The following is a 19814-nucleotide window of genomic DNA, read 5'->3' as shown; positions in this document are numbered from 1 at the left end:
CCACAACACCTGGGAGGGCAAGCACTGCACTGTGGGACTTCATGCTTGTCCAGCCTGCCTCAGAACAGCAGTAGAAAATGCAAAAAAGACCTTGTTGCGACCATCTTATGCTGTGCATGACTAAGAGATGTAAAAAAACCCACATTTTTTCTTTGTATCAGTTCATTCTGCTCTTCTTGTTTCCTTTCTCTAAAATACTGCATTCACTATGTTTCACACACATACCCCTTTTCTTGTTCTCATTTAACTTCTGAAAGCAGAGTTACAACACCCCAACCTACGTGGAAAAACGAGACAGTAGGCAAAACAAAAACACTGTGCAACAAAACCACTGTACACCCATGAACACTTACAGTCTTAGAGCTTACTCTTCTGATGCACGTACAGCTGGGAAGAAATGTGGCTGTTGAACTCCATTTAACAAAGAGATTTACAAGAACTTAGATCTCTTTGGAACACTGAGCAGCTCTGGGGTTCCTCCCAGCTCTGATGCACTGGCAGCTCTAACAACTTTTCATCCTTGCAGTGATCCATTCCAGTGAACAGGATTTCTCCAAAACACATGGATCCACTGCAAGAGACTGAATAACCAAACCTTCTGCTCTAGGAATCTGGTAAACTGCTGAAGAGTTTCCAGAGCAGCTCTCTGAGATTAAAAATCTTATTTCATCCTCACTGGATAAAATGATTGATATAATTTGTGAAGCACATAGATTTGAACAGTCTGCATTACTGCACTGAAGAGGGAAAGAAGAGTGATAAGCAGCCTTGATGCTCCTGGTTATCCAGATGCATGGGACATCACACTCCTAATGCTTTCATCTTACTACATATCTTAGATATTTCCTGCTGATTTAGCGAACGATAATGTCCCTTCAAGTATAAGCTGAATTTTCTATTCCCATAAACCATCTGGTCTTCCATATGTTTCCCATAATTGCCCTTTCTTAAGTCTTTTACCTCTCAAACTGCTCTTTCAGCACATCCTCTGAACAATCCTTAGACTCTACCACAAAGCTGGAACAGAGGTAAGACAGTGCTTTTGCCTCCTCCTCTTTAATGTTACCACTGGATAAATTGACAGATCTCTATTTCAGGATTGTCATCTTTATCTAAAATGCTTTTCTGTATTCCAGACAGCTCAAATGGCCACCTGTCACATAATTAGAAGAAACCTACTGACTTCCACATAATTTCCCTTTTACCCATTACCCTGGAGAAAGTTAGGACAAACAAAATCAATAAACAAATTTGAAAAACTTAGCAGTAAATGTTAATAAGCCTCTAGGAGATTCACTTCCTGTAATTGCTACAAATAAATTAGGGAAATCAATGAAGGCAAAAACTGTGATTTCTATCACTTCTCAATCTAATAGTACTAATTTATTATCTAATTATCTAGTATTTCTTTCATTATCTCTGTCATTCTTTCTAGTCATTGGCCATAGGTAGTTAATTTCACTTTTCCTGGCAGATTTACATGCTGCAAGTTTATTACACATTTATAGTGTGTATGTGCTGTGCTAGTAAACACAACCTGTAGAACAGACCTGAAAACCATTCAGGCATCAACATCACTGAATTTCCTTTGCCAACCACTGTACCTGAAAACCAGCACCAGCATGCCATAAATGTAATGAGATCCCATTTTATTATTTGTTACAATTCAAAGAATTTTAGCCCATAAAATTTTATTGTTTGAAGCTAAAATAAGCAACATTCCTGTAGTAGAAAATTAAAAGCACTCTGATATATTGTAGCTGCCTGCCTCCTAAATGAGTGCAATGACAGATACCCACTCAAATTTCTACTCCCCCCTGAGTACAAAAAGCCAGAATTTGTTGATCTTCATGACATATTAGAAAGGTTGTCTTTTACTGAATCTTCTCCTAAGGGTACAAACTATGTAAAACTTTAAGATTAGGTGTACAATACAATTTCACTGTTAAGTCTTAAATCCTCTCTGGACTTAGACAAGAAATTAGGAAAACAGTTTATCTGTCAACAGCGTAATAGATTTGAGAAATCCTGTCACTGGAAAAATGGAAAGGCTCAGCTCAGCTGCAGAACTGACAGGCATTAACAGGGAAACTGCTGCATTTCCTCTTTGAGAGAAGTAATGTGGCATTTGGAGGGGGTTTCAGCTTTCATGAGAAAGGAAAGAAATCACTTGAATTTAAGAGATGGTGTTTTGAGATGCATGGAAGTCAGCTTGTCAGTGTTTACTGACTCCACAGTGCATGCTCAGACTGCAGACTCTCAAACCAGGTCAGTGCTAAGCACCTGGAGGTAGAGACATGTTACAGTACCAGGACAACATTTAAATAATCAGTTCCATTGAGAAAAGCAAGACAATAGCTCTGGTTAAATCAAGCTGTTTTAACTATGCCGTTTTTGAAGCCCAGTTAATTTAATATTTCACATCAGTGTAATTCAATTTCTAACAAGATACACTTTTCATCAGTAATATCAGAAACTGAAGTTTAAATCATTCCTTAAAAATAATTATTGATTCAAGCAATCCAATATATTTTTTCTGCTTTCCTCTTTGGGCTGTGTTTTTTTTAATCTTAATATAAATAGCAGATATAAATACTTCATAGCATCATAGTCTTTCACAAGATTTTTTTTTCTTTTAATGTATTTATTTTACTTTATTTGCATATTATGAACAATAAGCTACATATTTTAAATAGCCTTCTTTAAGACTTACACATTTTAATAACATGAAAGTGATGTAAAAATTACCCAACAACTAATAAAACAAAAGTATTCAATAGAGAGCCCATTTCAACAATTCAGTAGCATATTTCAACAAATACACAAAATACTGAAATACATTTCAATAGTATGAATATTCGATGATTATATCTTTCAGAATTTTAAGTATTGACTCATCCCAGTCTTGTTTAACCAACCCATCCCTGTCCTTCCAAAGCAGTAAGTTCTAGTCTGAGACTCACATTAACCAAACCAAAGTAGTGCTCATTGACTGGAAATTGTTCCGGACCAATCTCTTTCTCCAAAGCTGAGGCATTGGCGCCCTAGGAAAAAATCAAAAGCAGCAAAATATTAGTGTGGCAACAGTGAAAGCAGATGAAGAAAAAGTTTTTCAGCGAGGATAAACAAAACCAACTAACCATCCATTAAAAAGCTCTGCGAAAACACCTGATTACAACTAAAAATTACCTTAGAGATGTTTCCAAATATGTGCTATTCTAAAGCACCTCAAAGTTATACACTTTTTATGTATTTTCATGCAATTACACTGTTTCAACATTCTTTACTTATTATTTCCAGAGTCAAATTACTTTAGTAACACTTGCACTAATACAGGATACAAAGCAGGTCATACAAGGCCAACTGGTCAGCTCCTTCTAACAAGCATCATTTCATAATTTTCATACTATAAAGCACATTCCAGAAAAAGTTAAGAGATGCAGATTGTTCACAGGAAGCAAAGAGACTGGTCTGCTTCACTTACACTGGAAATATAAGTTGTTCAAAGTGCTTTGCTAAATGCCTTGAACTTTGTAAAGCTAAAAGAAAATGCAGTATAGCTAGTGCTGGTGTGCATTACAAATGCTGCAGCCTTTGCCCAAAAAACCTGTTTGGTCTGATCCTCAAAAAGAAGTCAGAGAATGTGACTTTGGTTACTCTGTGCCTGTTGACTGAACTGGTGCAGTAAACACTGTGTTTCAAAGAAAAGCATTGTTTTATTTTTTTATTTAGAGACAGAAAAACTTGTATGCTGGAAAATTCAGAGAAAAAACCCATGCTTTGGATAAGCTCTTACACTGATTGCTTTTAGAGAAATGGAAATGTATACAACTTTTTGCACTCAACAAAAATGGTATCTATATATTTATATCTGTTTATATATGTCCCCAGTGAGACTAATACATGAGCATGAATATTCCAGCAAGTCTAAGTGCAGCTAAAACAGAGCATAATACACAGCAAAGAACCTTAAAACCGGGTGCAACTCCATCCCAACTAGTTCATTTTTTACACCAAAGATATAGCAAATAGCCATTACATGGCATATTACAACAACTAAATGACATCAAAATCATGGACTGCACCAAAAACAGCACACAGGATTGCACAGATTAATTACAGACAGGGAGAAGCAAAACAGAATGAATATTAGAACTGTGTTAAAATGTATACCATTAAAATGGAATTATGATGTGGCATGGTACTGCAAAACTTTACACAAACTACCTTAGCAGTTCTGAAACTGGAAGCATGTGCTCAAAGGCCCATGAGGAGTAAAAGCTTTAACCAGAATATGGCAAAAGCCAGGAAAATTCCACGCTTGACACAACACAGTTCTGCTCCATTCATAGCACAGCCCTAGCTGCTGTCATCAGTCACATCCCCTCCAATTACCCAGTTTGATAAAGCCTCTCCTTTCCTGAGGATTTAGCTGCAGGGCTTATTACTTGAGAAGGTGTTTTCAAATGGAGATTATAGTGGTGCGGAAAAGGGGTATAAACCTTCATTTAAGATTAAAGCACTTTGAGACTCCAAATATTAAGTTTTGCAGCCTTATTTAAATGCACCCACAAGCTCCAGCAAGGTGAGTATTAAAAATAAACTATGAAAAAGAAGGAACTGTGGGGGACTTTAACACTATTGTTAAAATCTCTACCTCTTTAAAAATAAATATAAGAGCAGGTTTAAGGAAATTTTCTCTTTTCAAAGCTAGGGTGGAGTAGCTACTTAACTCCATCTTTGAAAGGTAAATATTATGCTATAGACATTGATGTTTGTGTTTGTGCAGACCTGAACACTGTATTTAGTTTTGCAGCACAATAAAGATCCGACTTGGCAATAAGAAAGACATGCTGAGATAGCACCAGACTGTCACGGTTTTCTGATTACTCAAAGAAGCTTCATTCAAGGCTCAGACTTTCACATGACTTCAAAGCATGGCATCATCTATGTTTAAATGCAGTTGTTTATGAATGTTATTACAAACCAGCACGGATGTTTTACAACAGTGTAAAACTCCCCGAGCTACTCAGATTACCCTTTACAGCTCCCTTTTTGTCTGTCATAAAGGATGCTATCTCTCCCTCCAAAGTAATCATTGATACTGTGCACAGTGTACTGGTTGCAAAGAGCAGAAACACAGCAAGAGTACACTAAAATGTGTGTTCACAACTGACCCATAAAAGCTATTTTAAAACCTAATTATCCCTTGCTTCAAAGTGTTTCCCAGTCATGATTACAGTCCACATCATCAGTCCCAGCTGACTATTCCATTATGCAAAAACAGATGCAGGGGGGGGAGCACTGCAGCAGCACCAACTATTATGGTACTGTATCATCTCTCTTGGACATGAGGAGGTTTAGGGCAGAAGTGGGAGTGCCTCTCTTTTTATCAGCCAAGTTGGAGTTACTGGACTTGGGAACCAGACTTGGGAAATTTCAGGCTGTGCTGTATCCTGTGGAGTAGAGAATTTATTCCTCTGCCACCTAACTGGGATCCCCAGGGAAAATCCCCCAATAAAACTCTTTTTTGAGGGGCTCACTTAATAACAGATATAACAGGTGTTCAGTCTCCAAACTGCAACCTGGCTTTGGTATTACACAGGGGACAGAAAGGAACATCATCAAGTTTGGACAGCACATCCACCTCCAATTTCCCTTGCTCTTCTGAGGGGAAGCACACATGGTCATTATCTAGAAATGAGAAGCAAGAAGTTCAGAAGTTCAAGATGATGACAATATTGCTGCAGTTCTGGGATTTACCACTTTTTGCATAGCATCAGTGTAAAAGCTGTATAGCTGCACAACCAAGCACTGCCTTACATTGACCCCCTTCCAGCACAGACACAATACTACAGGCAGGGAAAACACTCATTTCTTATGGTAGACGAAAAACAGCTTTAAATGTGGAAAGTTCTGCAACTAAGTTGTGTTTACAAGAACAAAATATGAACTCAAGATTTGCTTTTTATTTGTTACTTAAAATTATCAATAGTTACACAAAAACCTTCACAAACCTAATGAAAGTTAGGTGTAAAACTGAACTACTACAGATTTCATCCTTCAAAATGACAAGTAATGTAACCTTTATTTAATCATGTTCAAATCAGTTGAACATAAATTGCTTTATCTCCTCCATCAAAGGAAAGAAAAAAGCTGTACTATTGGATTTATAACATTTGCTTTAAATGCTAATTTCTTAATGAAGGGATAAGAATCTGTGTTTGCCACAGAAGTCCCTTAATTAAGGTTCTGAACTTTTTTTTTTTTTCAAGACCTTGAGTTTTGTATAAATCAACATATTTAACACTAACTAGATGAGGGTTTTATTTCAGTTTAGTGGAATCAAAGCCCAGGAAAAACAGTGGAATAGGAATGTGTATTATCTTTGAAATGTGTATGGTTGTATTTTCCTGATTTTCATGTTTTACAAATATACATCATCCCAAATTTCTAAAATAAATTAAAAAGCTCACTGATGCCATACATTTCATGGAAAAGGGCAGAAAAACAAAAAGCACAGACAAATGCAGATGCGTTGTTTTATTTGTTTAGTTTTTCACTTGCTGAAACAGTATAATTAAATTCCATTTATGACTGCCATTTCTCACAGCCTCAGAGGCCACACTGTTGTGGTGTTTCATGTTGAACTAGTCCTTCTGAGACACACCAACAGCTGACACAGGGATAAGATAACTGGAGCCAATCTGTAAAACAAATCAGTTGGTGCTTAGGATCTGACATACACACCTTGGGCTTCAGAGCATTCTTGCCAGATTAGTTACAGGCTGGTTTTGTGACTGAACACCAGCTGCAGCTGATCTGTGTTGTCTGATGTAGTTTCCTCCAAAAGTCATCTAATTTGTGAACTCTAAGTCCGCTCCCAAAATGCAAACCAAAGTGTGGTAAATTGGGATGCCACCCTACATTAAAAATACTGTCTCAAAACATGTCAGCAAGCAGGCAAACAATTGCAGTTTTCAAGTGTCCTACCTGGTCATTAGCATCCAACTGAGCAGGCAGAATTTCCCTTACAAAGCCTTGATTCATAACCAGCCTAAGGTGCTTGGAAGCTTACACACCTTATTGGCCTTGGATAGGGGGGTCTGATCCATCCCTTTCTAGAATAAAGATCACTTGATAGCTTGGTGGGTCACCTTTTCAGATGTTTAACACCTTTACCCTCTACTTTAACTAAGCTGTACATTTTCTGAGTAAAATCAGAATTTCACCTTTAAAACAATTTTCTTTTCTGAAAACTTACATTTGTCACCAGCACCCTGAAGATCCATTTCTCCCTTCACACGTGCACCATGCTAGATCCTTCCCTGCAATGCTCTCCACCCCACTCAAGAAGCAAGAACAACACTGATTAAAGGTGACTCAAATAAATAAACCATGTTGCACAGGTATATCTAAGATAAATTTTTTAAACATGACCTTGGCTATAGGTGAATGAACCATACCGCCACAGAACACAGAACTATCACTCTTTCTAGTGACAAAAGGGCATTACAAGTAAAAGGAAAACCCAGTAATCAGGAATTGCAATGTTCCTGAACAAATGTAAAATTAATGGAATTATTTATAATTTGCAAAAATAAATCTCACTACAGAAGCACTCATTAGTGCTTTCACTTTTTTTTTCTGATTAGAAAGATTCTTCCTTGTCTATGCAACAAGTGAAGATATACAGAATTTCACAGCCCAATGCACTGTGACAGGAATTCTCTGCTAAAGAAGAAATGCAGAATTCTACTCTTCCAGTTACATTTAATCAGAATATGTGAATGCATACATTTCTGTGTATTCACATGAATCAGGACTAAGAGCAAAGAGAACAGCTATCTTAAATCAGCTTATATTTGTTGCTTCACTGGCAACCAAAACTGAAACACAATTCTTTTGATACTGTTTCTAGTCAAGAAGTAGCAGTGAAATATGAATGGGATTCAATAATCCTTGTTGTTCATTTCTTTGCAAAAGAATATGCATTATTAATACATTAAATATTTGGACAGTTTCAGTTAATGCTTTTTAAATACTTCCAAATAGTGTTATTTTATTAATCAGTCTAAGACATAGTCCTATATACTCTTATCATGTGCAGCTAAGACAGAAGATTTTCTGAGTATGAAGTAAAAACACTTCTGCCTGGGTAAGGAAAATTATACTAAAGCACAAAATTAATTTCTCTTCACATTTGGTATGTCTACTAAACCCATCTATTGGAGCCCCACTGAACATTCACAATGTATTTTCCTTCAGGCAACTACATATAGCAGCATTTGGTTGTACATGAGAAGCGTATGATGGTGTATCCTTTTGAGTACTGAAGTCAAAGACAAGTTAATATTTCAGACAAATTAGATTCACCTAACTACCCAAATGCAGGGTGAGTGGGGAAAACACATTTGCTCAATAGTTGTTTTTGATAAACTGCATCCTGTGGTGTGTTTCACATGCTTTTATTACTTACATAATTCCACTTTCAGAAAACAAATATATTGCTTTTATAACTTCCCATTTTCATGGAATCATAAAAAGAATTTGAGTTTATAAAAGATGGTAAAAAATGTTTTCCTATTCTGGTCTACTTAAGTTAATACAACCTTCTGATTTTACACTACAGAAAATATCTAGATTCTTTTTTTCCTCAACTGAAAGATCAGATAGATCTTACTGAAACAAACCATTTGTTAAAAGCATTTTACTTTGACAATATTCCTAAGCCACGAAAACAAAAGTTAGCCCTTACACAGGGCTTTTATACACCTCTTCCCCTCAAGAAATTTGAATAGAAAAGCCCCTTTTGCCACATTTTTACAGAATCATTCCCAGAAGTTTTAATGCAAATTAGTTGCATTAGGAATGTAAAAAGTAAATACAAAAACTACATAACTGACCGATCTAAATATTCAAGCCTTGTCTAGTAACAGGATCAGTTGTTCCCATTGACACAGCTAAAAATTCTGCTGCCAAGACCAGAGTCCAAATTCATATTTCATTTTTCCTTGTGCTTAGAACATGCAAGATGAATATACACATGTGTGTAAGTAAAAAGAAAATGGAACACTTGCATAAATCACCCAAGTAAGTAATATGTCAACTAAATAATTCCCTGTGCTGGTACAAATACTGCTTTACAACTGGGTAACTGAGAATTTTTTCTTTGCGTTTCATATTTGACAATTGTTTTATATTAGAGTCAAATTCCTATTTTGATGAAAATTGAAAACAAATTTGTCTAAATTAATTATTATACTAAACAGTGCCACAAACCCAGTATTAAAAAGACCAAATATAAATATTCATTTATATTATTTTATTGTAGCATGTTACAGCTAGAAAAATGATGATGACAAATGCTTGAATTTTAGTGTCATGTTTATCATCCAAGTGTCTCCTGATAAGAACTCCAACAGACAAGTGGATTTCCTCACTGCGGTGCAAGCTCCTACCCCAACTGCCTTACAAATACTTCTCCAAAAACTCCTGGGCTTGCAGCAGAGCCACCACAGCAGACACGTGTCTGAACACTCCGGTGCCCAGAGCACGGCAGATCCAGGTCATGGTGCCAGAGTGAAACGCAGTGGCTGAGACACAGCACATGTTCCTTCTTGCCAACTCTGCTACACGAGCAAGCCAGCCAGCTGGATAAAGAAACCCCACAATACTGTGGTTTCCTCTGTGTTACTTTAGTCCTTTCCTTCTCTGCTGTTTCTTTTTTTTTTTCCCATCACCTCCCATTTTGAAGCTGTTTTCCCATAACTTTTCTTTCCTTGCTGTAATTCAATTCTCCTTTCTTCCAGCATGGGCCCTCTGTATACTTTCCCGGGGAATCTGTTAACCTGATCATCAATTAATGTTTAAGTCTTATAATCTGTGCTCTAGAGGAGACAGTGCAATTAGAGGGACAGGACTGAGTACATCATAGCCATTGCTGGCTGGCTGCAGACTCTGGCAAACATCAATTTACATTACGTGCAGATTTCACAATCAGGTTTGAAACCCTACTGTAAACAAACAATTCCTGAAGCAGTAAGAAAGCCCATAAATGCACACCTCTCTCACAGTTAGCTAGAAAATGTTCCTGCATCTGGGAGTTTTTATAAAGCCTCTCTGCTATGACACTCAAGATAGGTGAACTTCAGCCTTCCCTCAGCTGGAAACTTCCAGGGTCTGTTTCCTCTAAAGATGCTTTTCTCACACATGCTTGTTTCAACTCTAGTACCTCTGAAACATCTTCACCCTTGTGAAATGTGACTGAAATGGACATAAGTGTGCTGGTGACAGTGCCCCTCGAGGGGAGGCAGGCAGGAAAAGGACAATAGCCAGCCATTCGGAGTGACTCCACACGTCTTAATCCTCTCAAAAACGGAACAAAAATTTGCATTGTAAGATAAGCAGAGGTTCTCCCGCAGAACACACTGTTACATCACACAATCAACACCTAACCACCAACTATGTTATTTGATGTCAGTGCTGGGGGGCTGAAACGATCACTGAAGACATTCAGAGACAGACCCTGCATGCAAGATGCTGAGGTGGCAGACAGAGAAGGGAATACAGAGACTACAGAGACAAACACCCAAAACATGAAGAAGATTTTGATGTCTAATGTTACAGCTTCTAGATTAGCATAGTTTTAAAATATTATCACACTTTTTCAGGTTGTGCCAACATCATCAACCACTTTGTAGAAGAAACACTGAAAACAAGTACTACCGCCATTTCAAGTTCCTTGTGGATGTCTGAAACTGGCATCTTAGAGGCTTTTCATAGCTTGTCAGCTACAAATGTAATTTCTATCTTCTCTCTGCTTCAGCTACTCAAAGACTTGATGCCTTTTAACTGCTAGCAAGCGTTTCCTGGATTCTAGACAACAGAAGCAGAAGTACTAGATGCAATCTGTGAGTATAGCATGGGGCACATCTTCATTGCAGTTAGCCTAGGTTACTTTATCCCTCCTCAGCCATGCATAAAAATCCCATACAGTTCAGTCAAGTAAGGCTTTGACTGCAGTTTTACTCATGGATGAGGGTAAAGACCAAGTTCTACTTTTACTGCAAAGACTTTAAAAATAATTTAAAAAAGCAGACCCCACAATTTTAACCTCATCCATTTTGCAACAAGAACAGTGGCTAAAGCACTCAAGGGCAAAGGTGTTTTCAGAGCTTTTCCAGAATCTCCAGCCTTGTAATTAAGACTTACTACAGCATAAGGAAGCATGTGAATGGTGATATACAGCAAAGAATTTTAAGGAAGCTGAAAGGCAATACAACACTAGGACACATTACTGTAGAAAGAGCTCTGTTAACATTGGAAGGAACACTGAGGTGTTTGATCAATGAACTAATGCATCATATACAAAGGTAGCAAACAACACAGACAGGATGTCCTCTTGGAAGATCATCCCCAAAAGGTACCACAGATAAACTAAACATACTGGTTATCACTCTTCACACAACCTGCCCATACTATAAAACATAATATACTACTTTATAATATACGGGGCTTGAACAACAGTGGTAAGACACATAAAATGCAAATGAGTCAGCAGAAGCTAAACTTGAATTTGGATTAAAAAAAAGAAGTCATGAAAAGCAGAACTGCAATGGAAGAGTTTCTTCAATACAGTTCTAGACTGCTCTGTTACAGACTGTAAGTGTATATGCATGCTAGGTATGTGTAGGCACAAACTGTCTCTTGACAAAAATTGCCTGTTACTGGTTTTGTACTAACAAGAACTTTTTTCTTCACAAGAAGACACAGAACAGTCTGAGAGTTCTTGTAACAGGCATGGGAAAAGGCAAGAAAAACTTGTAAGAATTCTTAGGTACTTGTCTGGCACTTTATCAAAGTGCATTTACACAAAGAAGCATTGCCAGAAAAAAAATAGTATTACTCAGCAATTATAATCCTCTTCAATTTTGTAAAACATATGCTTAAACGTAAGTATTTGACTCTTGTTAGAGTCAAAAAGATCTGTCTCCCCTCAACCACATGGTTCTGAACAACACCACAGTAAATACCACGTGCTCCTTCACACTATCTTTACGGATATACTTTTAAGCACAGTCTTATATTAACTGCTGAAAAGTTTTTACAGATGGTATCCTATGCTAGGTGTCCCATATCACAGTATTATTAAAGCTTATGGATCAAAAAGGCCCAGCAAAAATCTTATGCCTGGAGTTTATCCACCTCAGTGCACATGACAGTGATTGGACAGATAGTATTTAATTGCCATCAGAATTTCAGCTTTATGGATACAGACACTTCGGTCAGTAATAAGATCTTTGGTTGAAAATTTTCTTTCAGGATTGACCTAAATCTGAGTGACATAACATAATTTCTAATAAACATACACACAGAATAACCTTAAACTATCTGCCTGTCCAGAGCTATGGTTTGTATGCAGTCCAGAAGCAGAGCAGTGAGGTCTCACACTTGACCCAAATCAAGAGGCCAGCACTGAATTTATGCTGACACAAAGGCCAGCAGCCAGCTCTGGGTGAAAAGATGTCAGCTAGAATTGCAATAAAAGATCTCCCCAGCTCAGGGAACAATCACACTGATTCCTCAACAACCTAAAACCTGCCTTCAGAGAATGGAAACTCCTGAAGCACATGGTACATGTCCTACCAATCTGGCCACATCAAGACGTCAGTATGACACCTGATAAATATACAGCTGATAAATTCAAGAAGTCGGACTCTTCCAATTCCAAACTAAAATATGCCATCTCCCATGTCAAAAAACCCCCAGTGACTAAACACTACCTGAGCAATCCCATCCTATGGGCCTACAGATATTCACTCAAAAGTCTCACAGGCCACCTCTAAAATATCCGTTTGAGACATTCAAGCCTCTTTGCAGTACGATTTATGAAAACCATAAATCAGTTTCCAATAATGTGAAACGTAAGCATTTCCCACTGTTTGATGAGACATAATAATGGGAGCAAATTAACAGAGTAGATGACAGAGCATGTTCTTCCCCTTATTCATCTTTTCCCTTCCCCGTGGAAACATATTTGGTAACAAGAACTTTCACATGGCCATGGAATAGGTAGAAGAGAGCACAAATGTAAGAACTTCTGCTATGAACCATCAGCACATCTCTTCCATTACAAGCACTAACTTCTACTGACTAAGGGATATTTCCTTCCTTAAATTCATCACTCCTCCATCAGCAAATGTACTGAGCTCCCAACCCCTCTTTAAAACAACCCAAGAGAGCTTTATCACATCTGTGCTTCTGCTTATGGCTCTAATTCACCACGAGAGAGAGAGTAATGAGAAAGCAATCCCAGGGAGAAGCCTCCTATCGGGACCTGGGTCGATGCGCAGATCACACGGCCGGGCTGGGATGCCCGCACGTGTCCGGGTAGCCCGGGGAGCACCGCCCGCGGATGGGCGATTCCAGCCCCAGCTCAGGAGCGCAGCACTCGGAGGGAGAGCAGGGACGCTACGGAGTGTGCCGGGAAAAGGAGGGCGCTTCCAGAAGCCCGACTGTAACCCCCACACGCCTGCAATGGACAGCCCCGGAGCGGCGGCGGTGCCCCAGGGCGCTGCCCCCGCTCTCGGGACACTTTGGGAAGGCTGCGCTCGGTCTCCCCGCGCTCCAGCCCCGTCCGCAGCCGGGACCCGGCTTCGACCCGCTCGGCGCCCGCATCCAGGCTGAGTCTCCCAAAGCCGATTAACCCCGCTCCGCTCCCGGCCGCCTCCCACGGCAGCGCTCCCGCCCCGCGCCTCCGCCCGGCCTCCTCTGCAGCCCGGCCCGGCACCCCCAGCCCGGGCAGCCGGCACAGCCCCGGCCCCGCGCTCACCATGGTACAGATGGAGGCGATTTTGGAGACTGTCATTAGGATTTCCATCCGCCCAGCGCCATCTTCCGCCCAATCACAGCGCCGAGCCGAGCGGAGCCGGGCCGGGCGGGAGCAGGAGGGGAAGGGAAGGAAGGGAGGAAGGGAGGGAGGCAGTGAAGGCGGGCAGGCAGGCGGGCAGGCAGGCAGGCAGGCAGGCAGGCGGCGGGGGCAGCCCCCCGCCCCCGCCGGCGCGGGGCCCCCGCGGCCGGGCGCGCCGCTCCCTCCGCCGCCGCGCAGCCCCGCTCCCTCCCGCCGCCTCCCCGCGCCCGCCGGCTCCCAGCGATCCCGCCCGGCGCGGCCCCGCCTCCCGCCGGGTCAGCGCCCGGCTCCCGCCCGCCCCTCCGCCCCGCCCCGCCCCGCCCCGCCGGGGCCGGCCGAGCTCGGCCGCCGCGGGAGGCACGGACGGAGCCGAAAGATCCGTCAGCGGCACCAGAGTTTGTACGGAGACATTGAATCGTCAAGGTTGGAACAGATCCCTCAGATGTTCAGTCCAACCGCCCACCCAGCACTGTGACCCCTAAACCACATCGCCCAACGCCCGGTCGAGAGGCTCTTAAAACACATTCAGGGATAGCGACTCCAGCGCCTCCCTGGGCAACCTATTCCAATATCTGACCACAGAATAGGGTCTGGCTAGAAGGGAACACAGTGTGCCAGCCTCAGACATGTGGGAAAATAAAGCTGATGTGCAGAGTAGTCATACCAGGTAACTGAGGGACCTACTTGAGAAAGAGCTTAACCATGTTGTTTGTCTGCAGATTTTAAGAAGAAATCTGGATGACTTGTTCAAGATGTTGATACCTGCACTAAAGAAGCACAAAGCTAGCCAAGATATCTGCCACCCTGTCTTTTTTCATACATAGGAAAGATCTAGTAGATCAAGATGCATTAAGAGCAATGTCAATGCACACAAAGTCTTGATCATAAATACATTTATTCACTGTAAAGTGTTTTAATATCTATAACATTAAATCATTACAATTTCTACGATCTTCAGAAGTAATTGCTCTTTAGCAACTAAGTTAATGGAATAGTAAATTTTCCTTCAGCTGAAACATAAAGAATATGACTTTAGAAAGTATTATAAATGAACTCTACTGCAACCTGAAATATCCTGAAAATGGTTTTATATCACATAAAACCATTTTATGAGATACCTGTCATCTCGAATTGTATATTTCAAAAGTATAGTAGCTGAGAAAATGAACACCTCTTGGATGAATACATTCTGAAACTGTTGCCACAGAAACCATGGGGGAGGACAGCATCCGGGGAATGAGAAAGAATAGAAACAAAAGTAGTGGATTGGCCATTTTTGAGGGAAAAAAGCAAGAATGGGTATTTAGAGGATAGACGTGTCAAACCTTCAGATATCCAACAGTTCATCTACTGAAATACATTTGCTGCCAGAAACATCTCCAAAACAATCCCTTACAGTATTAATCAGACCCACCACAACAGATACTCCTCTATCATCCACAGCAGACCAAATTTCAGAACATGACATGAAAAAAATAAGGCAGCGTGCTGTCTCCCTGAAGCAGAAAAGCACAAAAAGCAATTGCACTGTTGCAGAGGCTGATACCGTTATCTGGGAGATAATTCAGTTTGGAACCAATTATGTGGCATCAAGTGGAACCGTTCAGGCCAGAGAATACTGCAGGAAATTTTGAAAGGCACTCAACTGGAAAATCAGAGATTGCCTAGAAGTTTCTTCCTGCCCATAAATTAGAGAAAGAAGGTAAAATATACTTGTTGTGAAGTGTTCTTTCTGTCTCTAGTTCCAAGGCAAAAATTCAGTTATTTTGGAATTATTTCAGTTATTGTTGGATTACTTTTCAAAAAGCATGGAGAATGTATGGCTGTGCTGGCCTCTATCTGGCAGGTAAGGATAATTGTGGTCAGAGACTAAGAGCAGCTGGGAAGATGCTAAATTAATAATATACAGAGAGACTGATTTTGTTCTGTGTAAACTGAGTTGCTGGGTTATAAGCAAACTGAACTCACACCACACAGAATGAGGGGAAATACAGAAACACTTTCTGTATGATCAACCATTAAACTAGAGTAAAATATGAGGAAGTGAGGAATGGAATTGAAATTCATCCCATAATTGTCATCACCAAGCCCTTTGGGGCTAATGGAATTATTCAAAAATGAAGTATATTTGGTGAACTAAGGAAAAACAGGGTAGGTAGACCAGGACTGTGGATGTGTTTGTGTATGCTTGAGGCTACAGTGTTTTGAAAACAGAATGACTGTAATTTGTATAGTTCAGCACAGTAACCGACCTGGCCTAAGAAAAGATATCAGCCATGTCTTGTATCGCTGCCTGACAAAAGGCAACCAGAGCATCTTTGCCAACTGGCCACCAATCTGCTGAGGAGAACTGTAATAAGAAAGAAGAAAGTTTCTTGATCACAAATCATGGGTTTGGGGATAATTTTAGCCTGTCTGATATCTGCTGCAAGTATCACACATTAGGATGCAAGCAATCAAGGAGTTTTCTGGAAGGCATCAAGGATAACTTCTTAATTGTGGCTGAGCCACCCAGGAGTGTTCGGCAGCTGGATCTGCTCTTCACTACGAAGGAGAAACTAGGGATGTAGTAATCAATCCCTTGGTTATCAAAGCCTGAGTTGTAGTGACTGAGGAGTGGAGTACATGATCCTGTGCAGGCTGAGGAAGGAGTGGAGGAGATTATCAATCCTGGATTTGGAGGATCAGGCAAGTGTATTCAGGAAACTGGTAGATGGGATGCCATGAACAGCAGCACTGAAGGGTAAAGTTACTCAGGAAGCCTGGCAGGAGAGTACTGGGCTCCTAACAGCAGGAAAAACAAATAGAGGCATTAGTATTTTCAGCACTGAGAAAGCAAAATTAATATGCTGTCAAGATAGAAAGAGTAGCTAAATGAGAAATTAAATTTATTCTGGGATCATTGTAGGATCTGCATTGTTTGGTAAATTCATCCCATTCAGATACATTATATTTCAATATATTCTCAAGTAGAGTCACTTAAAAATACAGTGAGCAGATCACATCTGCAGGAGATGGGGGGCTTTGGTGTGCACAGCAGTGACTGAAAAGAAATTTAGAGTGGCCAGGGGCCAGTCTAATGCTATGGTATAAGCAAATAAGTGAATTCTTGCCTATATAACAAGGGAGCCAGGGATGTGGCAATCAGGAAGAGACATTATTTTCCCGTCAGATATGGCATTGAACAGATTTTTGTGGTAATACTGCACTAGCCTCTGGTGTCTTTGTTGTCAAAAGAGTGCTGAGAAATTATTTGAGGCAGGAGAAAATTCTTTATATCGAGAGACTTAAAGAGCACAAACTGCTTGACTTTTCAAAAAGACTGGAAGGTGTCTACAGTGATCTTTAATCTTGCAGAGTGAGAGGCATAATATGAAAAATACCTATAAGCTGAAATGAAACAAGTTTTAATTATAAATGGCACACATTTTTTAACAGTGGGAGACATTAATGGTTGGAATATGCTGCCAAGAGAAATGGCACCTACACTACCTCCTAAGGGCTTCACTAAAGACTGGATTCTTTTTTTACAGAGGTACATCAGTTGAACAGATAGAATTATTTCCCTGCCCTGAAAATCTCTCAGAGCATGAAGTTGTGGTTATTGCGTAGCATTTGTACTGCCACAACATCTAAGAATACAAGTCAGAGGCCCCAGCACTTGGCCTTCTCAGTCAATATGTGAGACACTAAGAGAAAACCCCATTCTATCTTCTGAAGAACTTACATTGCAAGTGTACAGAGATACAGGGGAGCAAAGAGAAAATATAACAAGGGTAAACTGCTGCTGCTTAACCTGTGCCTCTCCTTGTTTCATAATCTTGTGGTTTGGCAAGCACCCAGCTCACTCTAGGGTGTGTGGGTAGGTTGGCTTCAGAAACTGAAGAGTAGGCATGGTACAGGTGTGTTTGTGCCTGTATCACCCATCTGGGACTATAGATGGTTCTGCTGAATCTGGGACATGTCAGGTATATTCATTAATGTTGCTTGACAACAGAATTGGTCCCACAAGTCTATTTACCCTTCCACTAGCCAGTCAAACCACCAGCTGGTCTGGGTATTGATGCATTACCTGCATGCAGACATAGCACACCTGTTGTTGGACTTGTGTACAGAGTGACTGCAAGAGCATACTGTAATAGGATATTTCAGGTTGGACAGGGCCTCTGGGGGTCTTCAGTCCAGCCTCCTGCTCCTAGCACAGTCAGATCTGAGGCCAGAACAGGTTGTGTGTATATGGCAATTAGGGACATGGGCTAGTGTGGACTTGGCAATGCTGGGTAAATGCCTGGATTTGATTTTAAGGGTCTTTTTCCAACCTAAATGGCTCTATGATTCTGTAGATTCTCCACTTGTTCTGGAAACTCTTAAATTTGGATCCAGACGTAATAGTGGGGGTGGAGGGGAGGCAGTTTTGTCCTTGCAAAAACGCCATCTGAATTCACCATCTGTATTTTTATTGACACATATTCCAGTGAAGGTCATCCACCATTCTCAGGACAGATTAACCAGCCTTGCTATGGAAATGCACCTCACTTTGTGGACAATGGGTGTTCCAGGATTTGTGCTGTGAGGCAGTAGAGAGTGACACACAAAGGAAATTTTCCCCAACCCATATCTCATAATTCCAAGAAAACCTGGTGCTGCATAAATTATACAGAACTGGAATCTTAACACATTATGAAAACTGAAATTGGATCCCTCTGGGGAACTGAAGAGACAACAGGAAATATATTTAGAAAATAATGTTATCAAACCATCTTGTACTGACTGACAGTGAAACGTCTGGATTAGTAAATGTTTTTATAAATTACATTGAAGGTACATTTTCAGAAAATACAACTATTTCCATAACAGTTGTACATGCTCTCTGGCAGCCATGACAGGGGTGGTGGTAAACTCCCTGGATATAGGAGGATCTGAGCAAGTAGTTAGGCAAATTATGCATTTTATTCATAGTTTCAAAAGCATGACTTGTCTTAGTTGTAATCATTAGGAAGATATGAACAAACTATTATAATAGGAAAGTATATAAAATGTACAAATTATGATGTATAATTATACAATACATAAATATTTTTTATTTATTAGCATCTTTTAGCAATAGATCTCATAATATTTTACAAAGAGGTTTGAGAAATAATCCTTATTAGACCAAATCTTTTAAGGAAATAGATAAGGCAAGAGTTCTCTGACAGGGTAAAATTTGCTCATGATAACTTTTGCCCTTACATTTATTTTAGAAGATCAAAGATTTCCTCAGTAAAGGTATTGAGTTCTCTTGGTTTTTTGTTGGGTTTCGATTTGGTGGGTTTGGTTTGTTTTATTTTTTTTCTTTTTAAGCAGAGGTTAATATTTGTTTCTTGCTGAGTTCACACACAGAGATATTTTCATACTTTGATTTTCACAGCTCAGCTGATACTGGGCATCTTGCCATATATGTATAGCTGGCAAACAATTAATCTTCTATACAAAGGATAACCAGCATCTGAGAAGCTAAGGGAAAGTAAAAAATGTTATGCTACTAAACTGAATAAAAATTTCTACAAATATAAACTATACGTCAGTTAAGAGAGATTTCCAATGGACTGTAAAATGTAAGAATATAGTTGTGTTGAAAATAACAGTAGATTTCTAAACTCTTATCACTGTTGAGTCTTTAGACTTCTAAAAAAAGGTGGCATTCTAACTGGAAATAAAGTTATAATTTGTAGAAAAAGAGTCCATTTATAAAATGGTAACTCTTTTGAATGATGTTATTGTATTCTGCAAGAGAAGTGTGCATAGCTTGGGTCTCGGTGATCTTGATATAAAAGGATGTGGGCTAGGCACAAAAATAATAACTGCGTGCTTTTTTACACTGTTCTGAACATGATCTTTTGAATAAATAGGGCTACAAGTA

General features: G+C 39.9%; 1 protein-coding gene across 2 annotated transcripts in view; it reads right to left on the bottom strand.

Moving 5' to 3' along the window:
- The window catches only part of USP12 (ubiquitin specific peptidase 12), a 32962-nt gene extending 18787 nt beyond the window's left edge, over positions 1–14175 (bottom strand). For both annotated transcript variants that reach the window (XM_071434020.1, XM_071434021.1), the window contains exons 1-2: positions 13835–14175; positions 2964–3044 (exon numbers count right to left, since the gene is read on the bottom strand). In XM_071434020.1, coding sequence (XP_071290121.1) covers positions 2964–3044; positions 13835–13882 — 129 coding nt within the window. In that variant the 5' untranslated portion in view covers positions 13883–14175. The remainder of the gene's footprint in view (positions 1–2963; positions 3045–13834) is intronic.
- Between the last annotated feature and the right edge of the window lie 5639 nt (positions 14176–19814).

This window comes from Agelaius tricolor, unplaced genomic scaffold (genome assembly GCF_023055355.1).
Source record: "Agelaius tricolor isolate 1412-34295 unplaced genomic scaffold, bAgeTri1.0.p SCAF_9, whole genome shotgun sequence".
Taxonomy (NCBI): Eukaryota; Metazoa; Chordata; class Aves; order Passeriformes; family Icteridae; genus Agelaius; species Agelaius tricolor.
This window is presented reverse-complemented; position numbering and strand designations above follow the sequence as displayed.